The sequence below is a fragment of the Cloeon dipterum genome, chromosome 2 (genome assembly GCF_949628265.1).
Source record: "Cloeon dipterum chromosome 2, ieCloDipt1.1, whole genome shotgun sequence".
Lineage (NCBI taxonomy): Eukaryota > Metazoa > Arthropoda > Insecta > Ephemeroptera > Baetidae > Cloeon > Cloeon dipterum.
The window spans coordinates 739,012-762,764 of record NC_088787.1 but is presented as its reverse complement, the minus strand read 5'-3'; the positions used below and the strand labels follow the sequence as shown (position 1 = coordinate 762,764).

At 41.8% G+C, this 23,753-nt stretch overlaps 2 protein-coding genes and 1 long non-coding RNA gene across 3 annotated transcripts in view; all 3 read right to left on the bottom strand.

Annotated features, from left to right (window-relative positions):
- Positions 1-982: 982 nt before the first annotated feature.
- LOC135935831 (uncharacterized) overlaps positions 983-23,753 on the bottom strand; it is a 43,391-nt gene continuing 20,620 nt past the window's right edge. The window contains exons 2-11 of the mRNA XM_065478395.1: positions 2,543-2,615; positions 2,428-2,486; positions 2,339-2,374; positions 2,211-2,278; positions 1,967-2,163; positions 1,777-1,877; positions 1,624-1,714; positions 1,503-1,570; positions 1,355-1,454; positions 983-1,308 (exon numbers count right to left, since the gene is read on the bottom strand). Of these exons, the coding sequence (XP_065334467.1) occupies positions 983-1,308; positions 1,355-1,454; positions 1,503-1,570; positions 1,624-1,714; positions 1,777-1,877; positions 1,967-2,163; positions 2,211-2,278; positions 2,339-2,374; positions 2,428-2,486; positions 2,543-2,609 (1,113 nt within the window). The 5' untranslated portion in view covers positions 2,610-2,615. The remainder of the gene's footprint in view (positions 1,309-1,354; positions 1,455-1,502; positions 1,571-1,623; positions 1,715-1,776; positions 1,878-1,966; positions 2,164-2,210; positions 2,279-2,338; positions 2,375-2,427; positions 2,487-2,542; positions 2,616-23,753) is intronic.
- Positions 3,328-4,582, bottom strand: LOC135937674 (uncharacterized). The gene is made up of 6 exons (XR_010574509.1): positions 4,497-4,582; positions 4,395-4,440; positions 4,284-4,348; positions 4,132-4,234; positions 3,445-3,710; positions 3,328-3,396 (listed from the first exon to the last, which is right to left on the bottom strand). It is a non-coding gene; the product is annotated as an uncharacterized LOC135937674 (long non-coding RNA).
- On the bottom strand, positions 8,391-10,194 carry LOC135937293 (protein yellow-like). Its single transcript, XM_065480437.1, has 4 exons — positions 9,862-10,194; positions 9,098-9,676; positions 8,879-9,041; positions 8,391-8,688 (listed from the first exon to the last, which is right to left on the bottom strand). Exons 1-4 carry the CDS (start codon positions 10,180-10,182, stop codon positions 8,570-8,572), a joined length of 1,182 nt encoding a protein of 393 aa, XP_065336509.1. The 5' UTR covers positions 10,183-10,194; the 3' UTR covers positions 8,391-8,569.

Below are 23,753 nucleotides of genomic sequence, written 5' to 3'. Positions count from 1 at the left end.
CGGTCCTGTTTTTCCTAGAGTCCCGCCCGTCGACTAACCGGGTTTGGTGCAGTTTTTTTAACCTGCAGCAAGCATAGGGAAGCGGATTACTTAATGGGCCCTTTGTGGGGCCCCTTTGGGTTCAAGGATTGAGAGGAAAAACAGGAATTGAGAAATGAGCCTGTTGCGTTTTCCCTCTGTTCACAATGACGTTCAACACCGCAGACCAGAAGGGACTGTTTCCTGTTGGCGCTTGTTATTTTGCTGAAATGTTCCCACGGTAGTGCTTTTGCGACTCGTCGTTGCCGATGCACGACGCGTACACGTACACGTCCGGACAAATAAAATCCCGTCCACTCCGGCCGGTTTTATGCAGGTGGATCGCAAAGCATGTCCGAAATTTCAGCAATCGCCTAATGGCCCGTCGCTCGCATGCCAGATTATAGCAGGAATACAGCGTATTCACCGGAAATAAAATTTGGATTTCTCTGTGATAATCGAGTCCAGGGACGAAGTGTCTTGCCTTGAGGACCGGTTAGGTAGACACTTCGCGCTGCCCTCCTGGGCCCGACTCTTATCGCTGGGAAAGGAAGTAGCGCTGCCACTGACGTCAGCAACAATGACGAACCGCCGACTATACGCCGGAAGTTGGTACACAGAAGCAGGCAGCACTGGCGAATAAAATCTGATGCGAACATTTCTCGCTGACGCAAATGGAGTGGATGGACACTCGCCAACCGGAAGGAATAGAACCAACAGACGTCATTTCGAGCGAAAACTGTCGCCAGCAAAGGTGGAGCAGCAACAAGTGCATTTGATATAACTTCGAACAAAATTAAATTTTCATAAGCAGCACTTAAATTGTGCCTTTGATTTATAACATTCGGAAATACAGTAGTCAGAATAAATATATTGTAAATGTGACAAACAGACTTCAATTTTTTGGATTTCCAGATAATATTTAATGTTGACAAATTAATTTCCAATTCAAATTTGAAAGAATTTAGTTGTCCTCCTCCATCTCGGCTTGCTTCGCTCTCGAGCACTCGTTCAAAACGTAATTTGGGAAGCGGCAGAAGACTTCGGTTTTGTAGATGAGCTCGTCAGTAGGGGGAACGGCGTGCAGATTTGGCTTGGCACCCGGCAGCGAGACCAGCATCACCACGAAATCCTGTTTCTTCGTAGCGTCCGACGCATTCAAGGAGACAGGGACCGGAATTTTTGCCCAGGGTTGGAAGGGACCGACGTCGCTGCGGCACCACATGAAATTTCTATTCCGCTTGTCGTAAAAGCCTTGGCCCCAGATTATCGTCATCGTCAGATTCACTCCTTCGATTTAATTTAACGTTTGGTTTTTTTTCTTGGAATTTTTCACCTCTGATTAAATTGTACATCATTTCAAACTCCTTCTTTGTTTCCGCGAAAGGCAGCGAGCCTCTCTTCTCCAAACACGTGGTGAAAGAAGTCATGCCGTACTGCGGGAATTAATATATTGAAATGCTAAGTTCGTGCCAAAATTATACCCATTTTGTGTCGATCGGTCTCATGGTGGGAAAAGGTTTAGATTCAGTCAGCGGAATCAAGCCATCCACTTTTAAAACAAAATTAGATGCCGAAAATTATGAAAAAGAGAAAAACGTATACCGTCAATGCACGAAGAGCTATTTTTTACAAAATCGTCAAACGTCATGCACGGTGAGGTTAGATCTTGGTCCACGGGCATCCAACTACGTTGCTTATAAATCGGTGGAAAAAGAATTTAAAGGTCTTTTTGGCAAAATAAGGTTTGTGAAATACTTCCAAGGTGAAATCGTACAATTTCCAGAAACTGTCCACCTTCTTATTAGCCTGAAGGAGAAACACAAGGAAGTCAAACGCAAACGTTTCCTCGTTTACTACTTTAAATATCAATTTTCGTTATTAGTAGGTTTGTAATACAAAAAAATGGTATAATGGTTTTTTCCAATTGTCTTTTGCAAGTATATACTTTTCATTTCTCTGCTTTCGTAGAGTTTGATGATTATTTCGGCGGCAAGATCAAAGTGGGCCGAGTAATATTCGTTTGTCAAGTCATAAACCACGTTGAATAAGAAAGTGTTGATCTTATTTTCTCCGTAAATGTCTTTGAACCGTGAGTACTTGGTTTGTTGTTGACGAATTGAACTGTACATCGAATAGAAGTCACTTTTGAAAAGTTGAATTTCTGATTCAAAAGTGTTATAATTATTTACAGGGGATAAAACATCCTGGACATCATTTTCAAGTAAACGTGCCCATTGATTTTGGTCGAGTTGTACACCTGGGTGTTATTATATAAACTATATATTAATTAATCTCAATAACGATTCAGAGACTTAACCAGTCCTATGTGCTCTGCTAGGCATTGAATCATTTTCTGGAAGACGCAATTAAGCATTATATCGAATTTGGGTTTACTATTGGGTCTACTTTGGCTGCGTAACTAGTGCGGCTCAAATCACCAGTGGTCCAGATTTTCTCGGCTTCGCCTTAGTAACAAATAATGAAGAATTTGAACAGCAAATATTGAAAATATTTGAAATACTTTCTTTAACTTTAAAATTTCTCCTGCAAGGTTGATAATGCATCTTCAATTTAACGTCAACTCCCATGGGTGCCTTTTCAAAAAATTACTTTAAACTTTAATCTCATTATTCTGACAAAATGCCTCGCAGATGATCTGTTTCTTTTCCGAGCAGTCTGCCAGCGCCAGACTAGGCACAACTGGATCCCCAAAATCAATGAAGACACAAGAGTTGTTTGCAAATCTCGGATCGTGGCCCTTTTTCCACGTAAGGTCGTTTTTCAGGTAGTCGTTCAGGTAGCCGGTGCACCACCGCAATTGTCCGCGGCAAGACTCGATATCCCGCCCTGCCGTCCAGACCTCTGTCCGAAAAGACAGATACCCTCTCTCATTCGGGTTGCTATTTTCTGATTTTATTTTATTTTAAATTCTTAAATGAAATTCATTGAAAGCTTAACTGTAAGGATAGCCCAAGCAGTCTTGTTTTCCTGGATTGTGGACACTAAGGAGGTCCATTCCAAGGGAGCAGCACCGTTTGTAGGCCTCGTCCCAAGTGCCCTAATTTCAGATTTTGTTAAATCAAAAGGTTCTTTTGATTGATTTCGTTACATATTCATCATGCAGCTCGAGGATGTTGTTGTCGCAACATGAATGCCAATTCCTGAAGCGCCAGGGTGCTTTTAATTGAATTAATATTTTCTTTTGAAGGTTTTTATTTCCAACTCACCAACCAAAGATCTTTGGGCGATGGACAATTCATCCTGCAGATAATTCTCAATTATTATTTCGAATATTTTTAGGATTCTCAATTTCACTTTCACAACGCAATTGGGTAGCCCTGTGCACTCTGGCAGATCGCAGTTGCTTGTGTCCACCTGAGAACAGATTAATTTTAAATAAAAAAAGAGATTTAAATGTTTCACCCTGATTTCGAAGGTCTGTGCCGTTCCTTCGCAGCCCAACAGCAGTTTGGAGTAGCAAACGGTAGCTTTTACTAGCAGACTCGTGCCTATGATTACTCTGAGTGATTGGTCTCGGTTCGAAACGGCCACACAAGAAGACCCTCCTTTTCGGATTCCACAGATAATGGTGTCGAGCAATTCCGATGATGTGTTGTGGAGGCAGTTTTCAAAGTGGAGAGGACATCCATCTCGAGTCATTGCCGACCAGTAAACCACACCCTGAGTGGCTGCAATGTGAGTTTTTTTTAGACAGTTTCCAATCGATTCCTATATAGCTCGAATTGGATATAGATGCCAAGTCACTCAGTCGAAAATCGGTGGTATTTAAGGTCTGGACAAATCAAAACGTGTGTTAATCGCTTACACTGCAGGTCAGGGGTGAGAAAATGACACTGCGCCGTAGGTCACTATGTCTGGGGTGTCAGAGGTGAGTTTTTCGCACCACACAGCTTTGACATTCGGTGGGGTGACATTTTCTCACCCCTGACTTGCAGTGTACTTTTCTTAATGACCAAGGGTCGGAAAATGATCGACTATTTAACGGTTTTCACTGATTTTCAGCTGAATGACCTAAATTGACCCTGTCAACTTAATTGACACTGTCAAAATTGAACCTATGTGCTATTTTTGTCACATTTAGAGTTTTACGGATATTTGGATTTTCATTATTATGGTCGAATAGAGCTTTAGTCAGGGCTAAAGGTTTGAGTCCCAGACTGCAGCATGTCATCCAATTTTCCTTCCAGTTCACCTACGAGAATATAAGTATAATCAGTTTGAGGAATATCTATGAGATATACCAATTTTTCTCCGAAGAAATAAAAGCCGAATTTCGTTTGCTCCCACTTGCCACGGATCTCATGTTCTGCTTTAAAGTTAAGATATGCTTCAACGGAGAATACACATGGAACCTTTTTTGAGGTATGTTTTCCCGCCAATTACTTCAAATAAGGACTCCTGCCAAATAATGCATTGTTTCCTTAATTATTCAAATCACAATAATTTGCCTTTACATCTTTTAGGCACTCATTCGGTGACGGACACTTTGGCTTCGAGCACGCCGACTAAATTCAAGAAGAGTACATAATTCATTAAAGAATCTCCGATTTAAATTACCTCGCATATAAAATTAGCTTCAAAGGAACAGTCCACAGGTACGAGTTGCTGGATCGACATGCTGTAAATCAGGCAGTAGGGCCGAGAAAATTTTGCCAAATTCAACGTGTAGTTAAGACGAGTTTCCACATTGTTCGAACACCAGGTGACACTCGAGCACGAATTCGTGGTTTTGTTCAACGGATCGCTTTTCGAACACGGCGCCGCACTCGTCCACAAATTTTCAATGGGCTCTGAAGGAAGGTTATATTTTTCATTTTATCAATCGGGTTTTTTTACCTTTTTGAATTTCCAACATAGAATTGATTATTTTTTCATGAAAATTATCATTAAAATTCCAATCGTCGAGTTGGTCAATGGCCAGCAGCTGCAGTTTCCTGTACAAACACGCCTCCACTGCTTTGCCAAAGTTGACCTATTTGATGGGAAAAGTCGAGTTCATTCTAAGTTTCGGCACGCAGAGTTTACCTTGTCAACGCTTTCAAGAGAAACTTTGAATCCCCTTTTGATGAACTTTCCGATCGGCCGGTCTCGAACATCAAGTAATTCAGCCTTGCTGTCTTTTATGCAAATTAATTATTGTTTTTCAGGTTTCCTCCAAATATTTACCAAGTGATAATTCGACAAAATCTTAGAAATAGGTGTATAAATTATAAAATTAAAGACAAATGTTGCCAAACCTTCACTTAGTGCCGTGTCTACTAAGTTCTTATTAAAAATTAAAAACTTTATATAGGAATTATATTAAACTTATGAAAAACCTTTTTTAATTTGTTGTAGTTTCTGCAATATGCATATGGGGGTTCGGTTTTCGGACTGGTGGTCGTCGGCTTGATTGTAGTTGTAGTCGTCGATTTCCTAACCCTTTTTTTCGGGGTTGTGGTGGTTGATTTCTTCTTGCGCGTAGTCGCACCCCAAACCTCTAAAGAAAATAGGTTACGTCCAGTCCTGGATATTAAAAATTGTAAACAAACCTGCAACAATCACGAGGAGTGAGAGCAGAAAGAGGACTCGAAAAAGGAGCCTTTTCGCCACAACCATGTTGCCTTTTCGCACTGTTAAAAGTGATGTTCAACACCAGCGACCAGGGAGACGAGAGAGACTGTTTCCTGTCTGCTTGCGATATTTTGCGAGTATGTGGCGAGAGCAGTTCCGTTCTCACGGAGCGCAGTTTCGCTGGAAGTGCTCTGGTTTCGATTCGATGTCGCTTTGCATGTACATAAATATGTGTATACTTGATGCACATCCGGACTCATAAAATCACGTCCAACGTCCACCGCACAGAACAGACACTTTTATGTTCAAAAGAGAGCAAAACTGTAAAGAACGTATAAAACACCGCTATTGCATGTTTTTAAAATTTTCAGAGAGTCCTGAATGTCTTTGGATTAATTTAAAAACTATTCTTTGTGTTATTATTGTCACCTGGCAGGATACTCTCAGAGAGAGCAGATTTCCCTTAGGAAGGGAGAGAAATGAAAAGAGATCGAAAAGCAAGAGTTTACTATTAGACGGTGTAATTTACTACTTTGCGTTACCAAATCCTCGAGTCACAGTTTTAATGATTCCCACCACGGCACACCTGATTTCAGACCAGAGAAACTGTTTCCTGTTGGCGCTTGTTATTTTGCTGAAATGTTCCCACGGTAGTGCTTTTGCGACTCGTCGTTATGCCGATGCCTGACAGACAGACACATCCGGTCACATAAAATCCCGTCCACCGCACAGAACAGACACTTTTATGTTAACAGACAGCAAAAATGTAAAAGAACGCAAAAGCACCGCTATAGTAGATTTAAAAATTTTCAGAGAGACCAGAATGCTTCAACAATATTTTAATAATTACACCTGCGTTTTTAGACCTGATTCCTGGTAGGATGATGGCCGGTCAGGAAGAGAAAGGGAGAAATCGAGAAGCCTTTTTTGTTTTACAATTGTAAGAGGGTGTAATTAATATTATTTGCCATCCGCGTTTGCATGCCCGTCGGCGAGCCGGCAACCAACGGTACGCACCTTTGCCAGGGTGTCAGAATTATTCCCACCACGACGAATCAGGATGTGCCTGAGATTTTGCTGCCACCTGTTGTTTAAAAAGGAAATTGTGTATCGATTATTTTCCAGCCTTTCCAAACAGGACGTGGAAGAACCGGAGAAGGTTTTTTCTTTTTGAATGTGGTTTTTAAATTTGTGAAAAATTAAAATTATTTGAAATGTTACAAAATTTCATAAAATGAAAGTCAAACGCATTTGGTTTAAATTTCCGCTTTATAATTAATTATTTGAAAATTTAGTAACAATTATATCATCAGTTAGAGCAGAATGCAGACTTCAGACATGGCTTTGCTGTTCGTCAGGGTTGTCAGGGATCTCGGGAGTGGCGTCCCTCGGGGTTCGAGGCGAAGAGTTTGAAGTTTGAAGCCACAAGGGGCGGCGGAGAGCGTCTGGTGCGTCCTTCCTCTTGCTCTGTTCGCTGGCTCTCCAAACAAAAATAATTGATTTCATCAAAGGCCTCGGATATTTTATAAATTGTTGCTCTTGGCGCAGCAGCATTCCAAAAAAGGCCTTCGCACTCAAGTCCTACACCGAAAGATCGATTTTTTAATTTAATTTTTTCTAAAATTCATGGTAATTGTGTGAATTACAAAAACTTCCATATATTAAGAATATAATCATTGAGTTTGAAACTCGCTGAGAGCGTTTGAGTCGTTTGCATTCGCGATTCTTGGCAATAATCTCGGAACGAAACTGGCTTTCACGGCCGCGCGCGGCCACAGCTGGTCCCTCGCTAAATCTCATTACCGCATGCGCACGTAAGAGTCGTCAATAGCAAGCAATCAGCTCAGCAACAAATAAATCAGAATTCATAACAATTTAATCGCTACTATAATTATTTCCTCTCATACAGAAATTGAGAATTCACATCATTGATTGCACTGCTTCTTTAAAAATATGTTTACGGCATCATTATTTTGGCTTCGAAATTTAATTAAAATATAAATTAGTTATTTTTTAATTAAAAGAAAAAAATCCATAATTGCAAGCGTCGAAATCTCCAAATATCTCGACTCACTTATGACGGCCCAGAGGGTGAAGTTTTGCAGTTGGCTGCGGTAGAGGGCGGCGTCGAGGCGGCATTTTTGGTCGCCGGCGTCGTCAAACGAGAGCAGGGGCTCGAGGGCCCACTCGCTGGGGCCGCACAGGGCCCACGCGAGAGCAGCGAGCAGCGCACCAGCCAGCCGAGCCGACGTCATTTCCCAGACTGACCATTTGTTTTTTTGTGTTTTCCGCCGCGACTCTCATTAAGCGCCAGAGGATGGCGCCACAAATACAGTTTCAGCTTTGCTCTAGTGCCTGGCCACGATACCGCCAGGTGGCAGCACCCGTGCCCTTTTCCCGCCGCTTACGGAAACCATTTTTTATCAAGGCAGGATGTTCCAGAGTTTGATAGCTGGATGGGAGTGTAGCCGCAGAAACATGCGAGCAAAATCAATTATTATCGGCCTGTGCTACGCGCTTTTTAATCTCCTTTCACATTTTGTTTGATTCCTCGCACTCCTTACTGAAAAATCAGTGAAAATATTGTCGTTGGGGCTAAAATGGAGTCTCCTGAATAGCAGACGAATTAAAATTAATTCTCGCCTCGTCCCCTCGCCGACGATCCCTCTTTCTCTGTCATAAAAATTAGAGGACAGAATAAAGAAAATAAAGGACTAAGATGTTTTTAAATATCAATTTTATTTAGCTTTTAAAAGACAAGCAAATTGATGAGAAATCTACGGAGTAATTGCGAATGTATTTTTTTTAAATTAACAAAAGGTACAATTTTTACTTTTACCAAGAATAATTACGATTAACATATTAAAGAAAGATTTAACCACAAAAAAGGTTTATGATTATTTTATATTATTCATGTTTATGGCAGAGGAGTCTCAGGTATTACGTTGAACTCCTCTCTCATCGCTCTTAGTGGTTAAATTCTGGCAATTGCGTGCTCATGGGTAAGTTCTTCAACTGTTTCGGTCCTTGTTTGAATTTGAGTTGAGGTTTCGGGAGTTGGATCAAGTGTCGGAGAAGATGAGCTGGAGCGTTCTGTAAAGAAAACAGATCTTTTGGTTAATGGTTTGTAGGGAACTGAAATAAGGATTAATCGTTTATTCAAGCATGAAAAGATATTCCTAGACTAGTCAGTGAACAACACTTTTGTTACAAATTGCTCATTGGCTGGCATAAATTATATTTTTTGGCATTAGAGTGTTTTGAGTGATAAGAAAAAAATTACCTGTCGTCGGAGAGTCATTGATGTTTGGCTCCGCACCGACTGCAGCCTTGAGTAGCCTGCACCTTGGCTTGCTCCCTGTATAATTTATAAATACAGTCATCCAAAAGGTTCCCATCGAGTCCAAGGCAAAAGTAAACGGCCATACAGCAGTTAGTTTGGCAACCTGAAAATTTAAAATGGCGAAAATGTAAATAAGAACAAATTTCTTATTCAAATTACCTCATGAAAACGCTGCTCCTGAAATGGCAGGGAAGAGTTCCAAGAGGATGTGTAATTCTTGCCCCAAAAGGCGGCATAGATTGTCCCGTGGTTGTCCATCAGCATTCTGTAAGGTTTTGCAGACCACTTTCCGATTAGTTTCGCAGTTGCAGCTCCAGTACCACTGCGGAGTGCGGCAACGGAAATTGAATACAGTTCATCGGAGTCGTATTTGCTGAGGTAGAGCTGTCTCGGTTCCTGATTCTTTGGGGACAGGGCAGTGGAAAAAGCCTTGATTCCTGGCGTGTCCACCGTCCAAGATTGATTTCTTTCCAAACTAAACACGACAATGTGTGGTTTACTCTGACGCGAGATGTAGGCAAAGGTTCCGTCGGGCGTTTCGTCGAGCACCAAGTCGTGCACGTTATCGCGAAAAGAAAAACGGTGAATTAGTCTGGTTCGATCGTAATTGGACAAGTCGACGGTCCATAGTTTGGCGTTGCATTTCACGCTACCGCTGTCGAGCATCCACAGCCTGCCAATGGAGTCCACTTCCAAGCCACATGCTTCCTCGATTTTGGTGCAATCTCCATTTTTTCCCTGCAAAAAGAGGAATTGATTGTCACTTTGAAACGCGTTTCGAATTTTCAAGAGTTGAATCGCTGCAGATGCTGACAGAGTTTTAATTTTTTAGCCTCGAATTTTAGTGATTGGGCGATTCATTAATAAATATGGATATTTTTCCCAATTAAAAGCATAACGAATATTAATTTTTTGCTACTTACATTCATGTCCCACGAGGGGAATGGAGTGAGTTTCGGGGGTGCGTTTTCGGAGGACGCGCTGCTCGTCGGCAAAGACACCAGACTCACCGGAATGCCAAACCTTATTGAAAGGGCGAGGAAGATCTTTGTTCCGTGCACAGCCATGTAAAGAGGAAGGATGCCCTCAGGTTTGAAAGTTCCATCTTCCAAGGCCCGTGCCCTGCTTTCCTCCGACGGCCACTCGTAATCCATTTCATCCCACTCAAAGACTTGTTTGAATTCGGCTGCGGTGGTCAGGGATGAAAGGGCGAGCAAGAAAATGGCGACGAGGAACGGAGTCATCCTTCCAGCTTCTTCAAACTGTTCATAAAAGGCACGAAAACAACAAAAAAGCGAACCTTATTTTATGTTCTGAAATAGCAGGGTGGAGAGTGCAATTAAAAAACCATTTCCGTTGGCGCAGAGGAAGCCGCGAGTTGATTAGCTTTTAATGCGAGTTAGTGGCTTTAAATTCATTTTCGTAAACGAGCGGATGCGACAGTCGCGAGATAATTTTATCAGACACGCACATAAAAGCAGTGCTAAATGAAATGATGGATGAGAATTTAATAATTGACGAGCAGCTACTATTTTATTGTTTTACCGAGTATTTAATTTACGCAATTTATTTTTGTTCATTTAATCATTGTTGAACCGCGCTGCCTTTTCTTCATAAAGGAATGAGAGCAGTTAATAAAGGCCTCGAATCATTTATTCGTGTAAGTGAAATAAAAAATAAATACTAAGAATAAGAGGAAAATTTAAAATTACACTTCATTTCATGCGTCGACCGAAAAAACTATCCTCTCCATCTGCATCCTTAGGAATAAAATACATATTTATTTTTAAATTTGAAAAATCCACATATTTAAATCTAGAAGAATTTGAACGACATTTTCCTTTACCAGGAAATTTTTGAGCGTTCCCAAGAGCCAAAAAGTAACTCGATTAGGCAAACAAATGTTCTGCTCACCGCTTTTTATCCAGACGAGACGAATGATTGTGCGGCACTTCTCGCGCTCGTCGGCGTCGGCGATTGCCGCTCCGCATCCGCACTCTCGCCTCTGCTCGCGGTTTTTGATAACAGCGTTGTGTGCTTTCCATTTCCACCGCAATCGCTTAATTATGCGCCAAGTGAGGGGCATTTTAACCAGCGCGTTATTTAATTTTGCTAAAATTCGATTAGTTTACTTTTCACTCGTCAAAAAGGAAAAAATAAGCGGTGGAAGAGTGTCGCCAATCTCTAAAAAGCGTGAACACAAATCTGAATCGTGGTGCGTTCTCTCTTCTGTATAAGAGATCAACTTTGAAAAACACACAACGCTTCTTTTAATTATTCTGAATTTCCTCTAATTGCCAGTGTTAAACCAGAAAAAAATATGTCAGAGTAAAAAGTTCACAATCAGTCGGTTCAAAAGAGTTGTGAACTGATTGGCCACAACTGCTTGATTTTTCAACCGGAAGATGGCGCAATAAATTTCGAGTAGGCTCTATAAATCAAAGCTCGACCACTTTACCACCATGTGGCAGCACGCATGTCCCTTTATCCCACTGCTTTTCGAAATTAATTCAGAGCAGGATATTCGAGCGCAGATAAAGTGGCGCTGAAAGGAAATAATTTAATCTCTGCTGCAGAAACATGCGAGTGAAATTAATGCAGCAGAAACTGGAAGGGAATGCAACCGATGGACAAAACCTGGTTTTTATTGCAATTCTGAGAGAACCGGAGGACCTCGGCGAGTCGACCTGGGACCTGGGACGGTGGATTCCCCAGGCAGGGGTCGTTTGATGTGCCAGCCTACCCAGGACCTGAGGTGTCTGATGGGACAATTTTCAGTTCAAAAGAAAAAATAAATAATTTTCTTGCAAATTACTGAGACCGAGACAAATAAATTTAATAAAATTATCGAAAGATAAAATTTTAATCTAAATAAATCTTTGTCAATTTATTTTTAAAATAATAATTAGCGTCATGTGCCACCGCCGCATTGTTACGAAAATTGATCCACAAATTTTGCGCCTAAAGAGAAAAGTGGAACGATCTCGATTTTAAATCCTAGCAAATAAGCGACAGACAACGCGAATGTTTTGCTTTTGAAACATTCTGTTTGAATTTCCATGCCTAAATTAATTTTTAACTGCGTCACATTTCTTTAGAAATTAAAGCCCCAAATTATCAAAAAATTTTACATTCATCGCTTTGAATTAATATTGAAAGAGACCTAACAAATTAAAAATATATATGCAACCTGCAGAACTTCAAAGAGAAACAGGTTGCATATACGCATTTTAAATTTTATTTTTCCCACCGGGGTCCGGGTTGTGATCTGTGTTGGTTTTCCCGCCGGTCAGAAGTGAAAATGGCGTCGAAATAATGGACGCCAATCAGAAGCGTCGCAAAAGAGGCGTGCCGACCTAATAATTTCACTCCCGCGTAGTTTGTTGCATTTCCATAAGCCTGATTTGCCATCTAACGGTCTATTCACCAATTATCGGGCTAACCAGATGTTCGAAAACATTAGGATTTTTCACTGAGCCCATTCTGAAGCTGCGCAGTAGACTTGTGCGCATCTCAAGCATGCGCAGTATGTTCAGATCGCTTCTTAATCTCACAGGAAGGCTGAAACTCATCACCGCGCATGCGTGACGCAAATCGAAACCTTCTGCGCAGTCGTAATTCCCACCGGGGACTGAGTTGCGATCTATGTTGGTTATTTGCCGGTCGGAAAGTCAATAATTGCGTCGAAATAACGGAGGTCAATCAGGAGATGGTCCAGCGGCCAATCAGAAGCGTCGAACACAGTTGCCTCCAAATTTGTCGCAAGACCGTCGTCTGGCCTGCGTGTGCGGTGGACCGGCAATGAACGCTCTCCGGGTCCAATCGAGCGAAATTGGCGAATTTTCTGGACTCGTGGTGAAGTTATGCGTCCGTTGGGCACCATCGCCACCCCCACCCTCGTTCTCAACCCCAAAAGCCGCGCAAAATTCCCGTTTTTATTTATTTTTAAATTCTCCTATGAGCCAGATGCTGCTTGCGGCTCGATTTCCCTTCGTTTGGAAGCGAGAGGAATAATCAGGAAAGGATTTGTATTAATAAAATATTTTGGCTCTACAACTATTACGTCATTAATTTTGAAAATCCTCAAGCACAAATAAAAGAACTGCGTTTTACTTTCAGTCCGGAAATTTTTCAGCGCCTTTCGGCTTTTCGCTTGATAAATGCATCAGGCGTTGTGTCGATTGACAATAGAAGGAAAAGAACGCTTTTATCTGCGCTCTTCGTTTTGTAAGCAGCAGCGAAAGGAGCGAGACGGCAGTGCGGCGGCTCTGAAAATACTTCCGCCGCAGCCCATCCGCAGTCTGCTCTGCTCGTTATTCGTCGTTTTCTGATAACATCGTAATTACGCTCTGTTATAAAGTTGACCAAGATGAAGAGCGTTGTATATTTTCCAAAAATTCGATCACGTACTTTACTCATCATAAAAGGGTAAAGGTTAATATTTTCCCATATTAAAAAGGTACTAAAATCCGTCGGTCAAAAAGAGCTGTGAACTGATTGGCCACAACAGTTTCAGTTTTCAACAGGAAGATGGCGCAATAAATGTCGAGTAGGCACTGTAAATGACAGCCTCTAAAAGCTTGACTCTTTTACCACCATGTAGCAGCACGCGTGTCCCTTCCACACCGCTTTTCGAAAATAAATCGGAGCCGGATATTCGAGCGTTGATAAAGTGCCGCTGAAAGGAAATAATTTAATCTCAACCGCAGAAACATGCGAGTGAAATTAATGTAAAAAAAAACTGGAAAAGAAATAAACTGCAGACAACGACGGACGCGACTGATTTTTAATTATTCTCATTATCTTAGAAATTAGAGAGACCAATAATAAAATGGATATCATTGACGAGCGCTTTGCTCTTGCGCGCCGAATCGGGCGCACGTTCCACCATGACCAGGCAGCGCGGGGGTCGGCGGAGTCGCGGCGCCGAAAAAAGCCCAATCGCGCTCGGGGACTGATCGCCAGGGTGGGTTGGGTGGCGGGGTTCGGTGAGGGAGGGTCGCGTCACCTTTCATCCCTCTACCCGTCAATTTACTAGACAATAAAAACCGATTGTCCCCGTTTGCCAATAGGTAAATGGCTTAAAAAATTATCAAACAAAAATGCCGATCTGCATAAATTATAAAGGAGTCGTTCGGGCGCCGCGCGGCGCCGCGCGGCGCTTTGCCGAACAGCGCCCGTGTGCACTTTGCAGGTCTCCGCGAGTGAAAGATCGCAACTTCAAAAAAGCCAAAAATGAGCGGCAGCACCGCTAAATATAAGCTATTTTGCCGCTTTAAAGGTCGATTGACCTGAGGAAGGTCGTTGACAGCCGAGGGTGAAATATATATCGTCTCCAAGTATGTGCAAATAAGCTCGAAACTGCAGAAAAATAATTAAAATTCGGCTTAGGAAAGGATTTCAGGTCAGGGTACCCTGAAAAAGGTTTGTCGGGTTAGTCAGGTGAAAGCCCTTTGTAAGACGCGTCTGATGAGAGGTCGTGGTTGACGATCCGACGAACGCACGAATTTTAAACAAAAAATCAACTAAAGTGTGTGCGAGCCGGCCAAAAGCACGCTGCGCAGCTCCGCGAGCGAGAAATCCGCGTAAGATGAACACTAATAATCACGGAGGAACGGAAAAGTAGCGCGTAATAACATTCATCAAGAAGCTCGACCTTAGGAGGGTCGGTGACGGACGAGGGTGAAAAATCACCACACCAAAACGCGGAAAAAGCATTAAAATTCTGTTTGGGCAAGGATGTCAGGTCGCGGTACCATGAGAAAGGTCGTTTGGGCATGCCAGGTCGAAGCCTATCCGAGACCTGTCAAATGAGGGGTCGTGGACGACTCTCCGACTAAAGGTCGAATTTAAAAAAAAATAATAAAACCACTTTCGTCAACGCCGGCCAACAGGAAATATGACACACGCGTGTGTTAAACCCAAAAACCCGTATAAAATCAATTTTAGTAAAGCCAAAATGATGTAAATCGAGATTTGGGCTTCTTTCCACTTGCTCGTACTGATCCGATCGCCGAAATCAAAAGAAATTGCCCAGGGGCTCCGCCGCGCCCGTGTGCGCATTTGCGACGGCCCTCATTGCCGTCTGTGCAAAATCAGAATTTTTAGATAGAGTATAGTGTGGTAATCGTGGCCGAAATAATTTTTTTACTAATTAAAACTCTAATTTTAATTTACCGAATAATCTTTTTGGGAGAGGAACAAAATTAATTTCGCGCCGCGCGCCAAATCAATTGCGTCCCAGGATTTTGATTCAATCGGGTCGAATTTGGTCTCAAAACACTCCCAGATGTTTTAATTGTTGCCGAGGGCCGACGCCGGAAGTATAATCAGGGAGCGTTGCTTTTTTTCAGTTTTCACCCTTCGACCCTGAAATGCTCAGGTGCTAATTACGCGAAAATCGAAATCGGGAATGCAGTTGCAGTGCGTTCTACCCTCCTTCGCTTGAGAAAAAGCGGCGCGTTGGTGGGCGCGAACAGGGCCCGCATGAAAAAATAATAATTGCTGTCCAAACCACGTTTTTTTTAATTTAAAAATTTGAAATCTCGGTTCCTATGGGTCGCACGTTCAAAAACTGAAGTTGGCAAAACTCGCCGTAAAATTCCACGTGTTTTAGGCACATTAGCTAACCCATTCGCCCCCGGCAACACTTTGGAACATGTTGATTTGCGTCAGAGGCTCGATAAGAAACCACAGAAATAATCGAAAAGTCAATCGCTCGCTCGGCTCGACTGGAAATAACTCGCAATCTGGCAAACAAAGGAAATTGCGGTCTGATTGCGAGCCTTTGACGCAGGCTGGCCGACTCAAATTCGCTTTTCAAGACGCCGAGCCGCTCCCTAAGGAACAAATCGAACTGAAATTCAGCAAAGAAAATTTTTTTTTATAAAAACCCGAAACGAAAGCGAAAAATCGATGCAACAGACCGTAGTCATCGCGATGCGCCCTTTTGAATATTCAACTTCACCCTGTATGGTTTTTGAGCACAGGTGGCAATTCGTTCCAGGGTTTTTACGACCCTGAATGAAAACTCTGCGGGTTTGGGGTCAGTTGCTCCAGATGGCAAACTTTTTGAAAAAGTTCAGGTCGTTTTTGTTTGAAATCAGCATTTGGAAAGGCGCAAAGAATGTTTCGCTGGCGGACCGGCGGCGGGTTGCTTCCGGCCGTCGATAAAAAGTTCACTCTCTGCCTTTTTCGCTCTCTCTCCGCAGCCTCTCGATCCTTTCTTTTGTTGGCGGGTGCAGGGCTTGGACACCCCTCTTGACGCGGGGTGTGCACCCTCTCCATAATTACGCTTTGCTCTTTCACTTATTTATATTTTCTTGGACGTGCGGAGGTGTCCCTGACCGCCCTCTTTGGCTTTCAGAGAGTGAAAATTGCCAAAAACTTTCCTTTTCCTCTATTTTCCCCACAAACAGACGTACATCCAACTACAATAATTCTATTTTCCAGCATAAAGGGTTTCTCTTTACGAAAAATTTATTTTTTGCCTCTGCAAGTATATGCGTCATAAATTCGCTAGCACAGATAAAGAAACTGCGTTTTACTTTGAACCCGGAAATTTTTCGCTTGATAAATGCGCAAGAGTTGTGTCGATCGACAGTGGCAGGAAAACAACGCTTTTATCCGCCCCAGAGGCCATCGGTGGATTTTGATTCACCTTTAAGAGGTCTCAGCCACGAAATTTAAGTCGGGACCGGCTTTGCCATTTTTTAGGCTCGGTGGCGGCTGGCGCGGCTTTGATAGTGTTTTTAAAAACATTTTTCTCCTTAAATTTTTAATTTTTGACCCAATTTCACCAGCGGCTTGCGGCTGCCCACGTAACAAAAAATTTCCCAGCTGGCTGAGACCTCTATATTAATATTAGCAATGACCAACACCTTAGTAATTTAACGTTTTTAATTTTTATTTCAAAAAAAAAAAGGATTTATTTGGTAGAATATATTCTCTTTAGCATTGAGTCAGCTTTCTTTTGTTTATTCGCAGCTGATTTTGAGTCAATCATTGCAGCGCGACAAGTAACAATGACGTCACTCTCCCACTCACGAGAAAACCCCCACCACTTTTTCGTGACTCTGGTTACTCAATTGCTCATTGGAGATCGCTGATTGGTCCCAATTTCCCATTTGATTTTACCCGTAGATTCGTGAGGCGCATGCGTCCGTGTGTTTCTTGCGCTCCAAAGCGAGCAAGCAGAAAGGGAAATTTAACCACGATTATTGAAATTTAGGAATTATCCCTTGCTGCCTTCTTTGACGACCTTAAGTGACCCTTGACCCACTTAGATGCACCGATCGCCAATTCTCTGCCCTCTCCAATTTTTATTCAGCGATACGGAGCGAGACAGCCTTGCGGCTCTGAAAATACTTCCGTCGGATCAGTGATTGCGTCGCTCCGCATCCGCTCACTCGCCTCTGCTCGCGTTTTCCGTCTTGCTACCGATTTTAGATAACAAATAATAATAATATCCACCGTAATTAAGCTGCTACAAAGTAGACCAAGATGGGCTTTTCGCAGCGCGCGTGTATTCACTAAACTTCTGAATTTCCTCTAACTGTTAAGTTTTAACCAATTTTCGAAGGTCTTTTTAGGCACTAAATGTATGAAGAATAAAATATTAATTCAATAAATAAACTCAATTAAATCTCGTACGCTCACAATCATTCAGTTAAATCGAGCTGTGAAATAATTGCTCACAATTGTTTCAGTTTTCAACCGGAAGATGGTGCCACAAATTTCGAGTACGCACTATTAATCAGAGCCTCGAAAAGCTTGACTCTTTTACCACCATGTGGCAGCACGCGTGTCCCTATATCCCACTGCTTTTCGAAAATAATTCAGAGCAGGATATTCGAGCGTTGATAAAGTGCCGCAGAAAGGAAATAATTTAATCTCAGCCGCAGAAAAATGCGAGTGAAATTAATGCTGAGAAAACTGGAAAAGAAAGAAACTGCAGACAATTCTTAAGGAATCCAAAGACGGACGCATCTGATTTTTAATTATTCTCATTATCTTAGAAATTAGAGAGACCAATAATAAAATAGATAGCATTGACGAGTGCTTTGCTCTTGCGCGCCGAATCGGGCGCACGTTCGACCATGACCAGGCAGCGCGGGGGCTGGGCGGAGCCGCGGCGACGAAAAAATGGCCCAATCCCACTCGGGGACCGATTGCCAGGGTGGGGCTCGGCGAGGGAGGGTCGCGTCACCTTTCATCCCTCTACCCCTCGAATTATCAGTAAATAAAAACCGATTGTCCCCGTTCGCCGATAGGTAAATGGCTTAAAAAAATTATCAAACAAAAATGCCGATCTGCATAAATTATAAAGGAGTCGTTCGGGCGCCGCGCGGCGCTTTGCCGTACAGCGCCCGTGTGCACTTTGCAGGTCTCCGCGAGTGCAAGATCGCAACTTCAAAAAAGCCAAAAATGAGCGTCAGCACCGCCGAATTTAAGCTATTTCACCGCGCAATCTCAACTTGAAGGTTGCTTGACCTGAGGAAGGTCGTTGACAGTCGAGGGTGAAATATATATCGTCTCCAAGTATGTGCAAATAAGCTCGAAACTGCGGAAAAATAATTAAAATTCGGCCTAGGAAAGGGTATCAGGTCGGGGTACCCTGAAAAAGGTTTGTCGGGTGTGTCAGGTGAAAGCCCTTCCCAAGACGCGTCAGATGAGGGGTCGTGGTTGACGATCCGACGAACGCACGAATTTTAAACAAAAAATCAACAAAAGTGTGTGCGAGCCGGCCGAAAGCACGCTGCACATTTCCGCGAGCGAGAAATCCGCGTAAGATGAACGCTAATAATCACGAAGGAACCGAAAAGTAGCGCTTAATAACAGTCGTCAGGTAGCGCGACCTGAGGAGGGTCGGTGCACATTTTTGCCAACCCCATTCGCCCCCGGCAGCCCCAACCCCCGAAATAAGCACGCAAAAAGGCCAAACGTTTTTTATTAACTTAATAAATTTACAAAAGCACCGGCTGCAACTCCAATTTTGGAACATGTGTTGATTTGCGTCAGAGGCTCGATAAGAAACCACAGAAATAATTGAAAAGTCAATCGCTCGCTCGACTCGAATGGAAATAACTCGCAATCTGCGGCAAACAAAGGAAATTGCGGTCTGATTGCGAGCCTCTGACGCAGGCTGGCCGACTCAAATTCGCTTTTCAAGCCGCCGAGCCGCGCCCAAAGGAAGAAAATGATGCAAAATTCAGCAAAGAAAAGCATCGAAATTTGTGGCAAAAACCTGAATAGACTGCTTGCAGGGTTTTTGGCAGTCACTGCCATGCGTCATAAATATTTAACAATTATTTAATTTTTAGAGAGAGGCCGATGAAAACTGCGAAATTCACTTTTAACACGGAATTTTTGAATTTTTATATAGACAAAGGCCAAAATGAGTGACGAAGTTAGCAAAGAAACACTGAAAAAATGATCTGATAGCTAAGTTTTAAATAAAATCCTGGGAGCATTGTTTCCTTATTATTGGCCAGGCTGTTTTTGGGCTTGTATTAAAAAATCCTCTGTTCGTAGAATTGTAAAAAATAAGAAAACTCAAGAAATAAAAATATAATTAGCTGTGTGACCATTTGATCCAATAGAAATCCAACTTCATCCCGGCTTGAAGCAACAATTAATTTAATAAATTCAAGTGACGAAAGCGTGCGTGAAACAATCTGAGCTCTTTTTGCAGCTCTCGGGTCTCGTCGGCTTTTTCCTTGTCGCATTTCGCTGCCGCACACGCCGACCCAGAGCCGCGAGATAAAGTGTCCACCGCGCCGCTTTTTTATCTCCTTTCTGCCGATTTCGAATTTAATTCCTCGCGATCCTCACAGAAAAACGTGTGGCCAAAATGGCGTCGTCTGAAATTTATTTTGCTATTGTTTATCCAGTTTAAATGGCTTCTAATTTAAATAAAACAGAAAGTGAGACAAGGTTCCCTTTGGATGAAATTAACTTTGATAAAATAATTGGAAATCTGATCGCCGCGCAGATGATTTTTATTAAAAGAAAAGGGTCTCAGCCCTGAATCGGTGCTTGGCACCCTGGAGGAAAAGGTCCCTCGACTTTTGAGCAGATTTTGAGTTTTTTTACCTGCGATTTGTTGATTCAGAATCGTTGGCCTCGCAATCAGAGAATCAGACTGGGCTGGCTGGTGACGTCAGCGGCAACGGCGCGGGAGGGGAAGAGGAGGCGCGGTGGCTCGTGAAGAGAATGCAACGAGGGGAAGGAAATGATGAAAAAGCAGAGCAGGCTGCGCCGTTTTCGGCCTTTTCAAGCTTTAAATTAAATTTGAGGGACTGGAATTACGGTGAACTGGTTACTTTTTAAATTTTGATTATTTAATTTTATTTGGTTCGAAGGTCAATTTCAGAACTATTTCATCCGCTCTACGCGTGAGATAATTTGCTCTTATCTTTTCAAGGCTTATTTTTTAAACATTTTAAAACACCTGCTGACGAAAGGAACGCATGAAGAAATTTATTGCTGCTGGGTGTAAAATTTGTTATCGCTTGACTTCATTTCCTCAACCGACCAACAGCTTAACTGCTTTCTCTCATTCATTTTCACAAAATAATCAAGGTTTAATTTTAAATTATGAATTTTATTGTTCTTTAAAATTTTATGCGTTGAAAAATGAACAAGGGAATGTTACAACATAAAATACTAAGAAATTACAAGTTTTTTTGTTATTTTTATTTTTTAAAAATCGATAACGATACACATAATATTATTTATTGCTCATGCTGACTAATTACATCAATAATTGATATGAAGTGCATAGAAAGGATAAGCGTCTATTAACAATGAACCACTAAATAAACTTTATTTAATTTGCTGAAGGAAAGCAATACAAATTTATCGCTGCGAATAAAATTTCTTATCGCCACTCGACTCATTTCCGACCGACCGCAACAGCACGCTGCTTTTTCTCTCTTTCCATAATTTGTTCAAAAATTAGAGAGCAAAGTAAAAGCAAAAATTGAGGGATTTCACATCACACTGAACACTTGACTTGCATTTTTTAATTTTAAAAATGGCTACGTTATATTCATGATAAATTAACGTCTCATCTTTTGCAAAAGCAACACACGACTATGTTAAGGATAAAATGAAAAATAAGAATTACTACTTGTTGGTGCTCACGGTATGATTTTGAGGTATTGCGCCGCGTCGGAAGTGGTGTCTTCGCGTTGGGGCGACCTGGAAGGTTCCGGCGCAACTTGATCGTAGAAAGGTTCGGGGTCAGGAGGGCCGACGTCGTCGTACTCGACTGGAGCAAGAGGCGCCTCTCCAAATTTCTCGAAAGTCCTCTGCCTGGCAGGCATCGCTTTCACTCTCCTCGCCGATCGCGGGCTGAGAATAATCGGCCGCTCGTAGAGAACAGGCGAAGGGGGCGTGGCACCATCGTATTTGACTTCCTCGTACAGCGGCACTTCCGCCGCGCCGACGTCATCGTACTCTTCCGGAACGGAAGCTGCGGCGGCAATTCTCGAATCTTGAACTTCGTGGTATTCGGCCGGCTCGTCGGGGAAAACGGACATTTGCTGTGCCTCGTTGGTAGTTGGCGGAATCGAATGCTTTCTCTTCAGTTTCAAAACGAGCCAAAGAATGACCAAACCCGACAGGATGACGGTAAATATGTAGGAGCAGATAAGAATGATGATAAACAGCCGATATTGGTGTAATTTTTCGGTCAGGATGCTGCACTCCTGAATCTCGGTTGTGGACGTCGGAGGTTTTGTTGTGGTTGGATTAGATGAGCTGGTTCGTTCTGTAACGATGACAGGCGTTGGTTTGGTCTTTGGGGAAAGGGTAGTGGTGGTTGGAATGGTGGGCGTAACTGAAACAACAATAATTCTGACTCAATATCCTGCTGCTTCTAGAATTATTTCCTTTGACGTGCTAAAAAGTTGCATTTGCCATAAAAACGTCGGAAATTTTTAGATTCATAAAAAAGATTTCCACGATTTTATTGAGATTGACTTAACCGAGTTGGGTTTTCAGCAAATAAAGAAAAAGTATTAAGTGTCACATTAAATGGGATTTCCCAAACTAGAGATTTCAGCAAAGCCGACCATTATAAATTTTTTGAAATTTTCTACAGTTAAAAATGCGAGCTATTCCGGTCCCGCGACGTTTTGATAAAACCAGAAGCTCTTTTTTATGTAAATATTAATGCAATAATAAGCACGTTTATTTCTTTGTTTTCCAACCTTAAAGTAAAGAAAAATAAAAAAGCACGGAGTTTAAATTTTGAAAATAAAAACAAAGATTCTCTAATATCTGTGTCATTTTTGTAAAAAGTCCCATAGAAATATGCCTCATTATTGTTATAAGTAAAATTCGATTGACATTACCAACTGCGTGAAATTTGAAAAGGTGAAAATGGAAATTGGCAGCTAGAAATAAAAAATTGAAAGCGAGCCCTTTTTGATTCGTAGATTTCAGCAACGAACTCGTTGCAAAGTGCTGTTCGGCTGCATGGCTTTAAATACTCGCGAAGAAAAGTGAGATTTTTTCATTCATTTTGGAAGGAATTAAAAAGTTGTGTGTGTTCAGAGCAAACTTACCTGGCGATGCCTCGAACATGTAGGATTTAACACCAACTTCAGCCTTTAGAAGTCTGTATTTTGGCTTTCTGTCCCTATCATAGACAGTCGTCCAAAAATTACGACTTTGGTCCAAGGCAAAAGTAAAGGGCCAGAAAGAACCCAGTCCAGCGACCTAAAACCAAGCAACGTACCGACTCGATGATTTAGAATTCTTAGTGAGAGCTTTTAGTGAAATTGATAAAATTTTAATTAAAATGCAGCAGGGTTAAATTTTTGATCGTTTTTGAAAATTTCACGAGAGCGAGAAAAAGTTTGAGAAAGTTTATTTATTCAAAACGAACGAAATCTCAATTTCTCTGCCAAAAATTCTGTTTCCTCCTCGCGCAATTTTTAATTTTTACTCGCGGACTCTTAAAGCAAAATATTTCCGCCATAGACCATTGAATTTTTCTTTTTTTCCTTCTTTGAATTTAAAAAATTAGTTAATTCTTAACTATTATATTCAATTGGCTAATTGAAGAAAGTTATTTTGAAGCATATCAAATATCTACAAATAATTTTGAATCAAGAAAAATTTTAAAATTTAAAAAATGAACATGTTCACCTATGGATTAATATATTTTACCCTAGGGTTTGTGCAGAAAAATGGATACATTTAATTTTGAATCACTTCGCTGAATTCCGATCAGAATATGAAATTATTGCATTTTAAATTGAAGTATTGCCAAAATAATAATAATCTTGAGAGTACAATCATTTATTCTGCTCGTCGTTAGTTACATATTTAATTTTCATCTGGCAATAACCAATATCGATTTCACAAATTTCACAAAGTAGAAACGACGGGGCCAGAGTTCCAATAAATGAAATCGACAACAACAAAAGCGCATTCTTTGCCAATCCGCCTCGAACGAGACGAGTTTTCTTTAAGGCTGAGCACACGCTCTCACTGGCTCACAAAAGCAACGAATTTTTTCTCATTTGAACTGTGAGAGCGCTAAATAATTTGCGACGGATAAAAATTTAACGAGGATCCAAACACCCGCCGTCACAAAAAATCCGAGCTTCAAAATTATGCTCTTTCCAAAGTTATTTAAATTGGTCACCTACCTCGTGAAATCGTTGCTCCTCAAATGGCTGGGAAGTGTTCCACAAGGAAATGTAATTTTGCTGCCTGAAGGCGGCGTACAAGGTCCCGTGGTTGTCCATCAGCATTCTATTCGAATTAATTGCAGTCCAGTTTCCGATTGCTTTCGGAT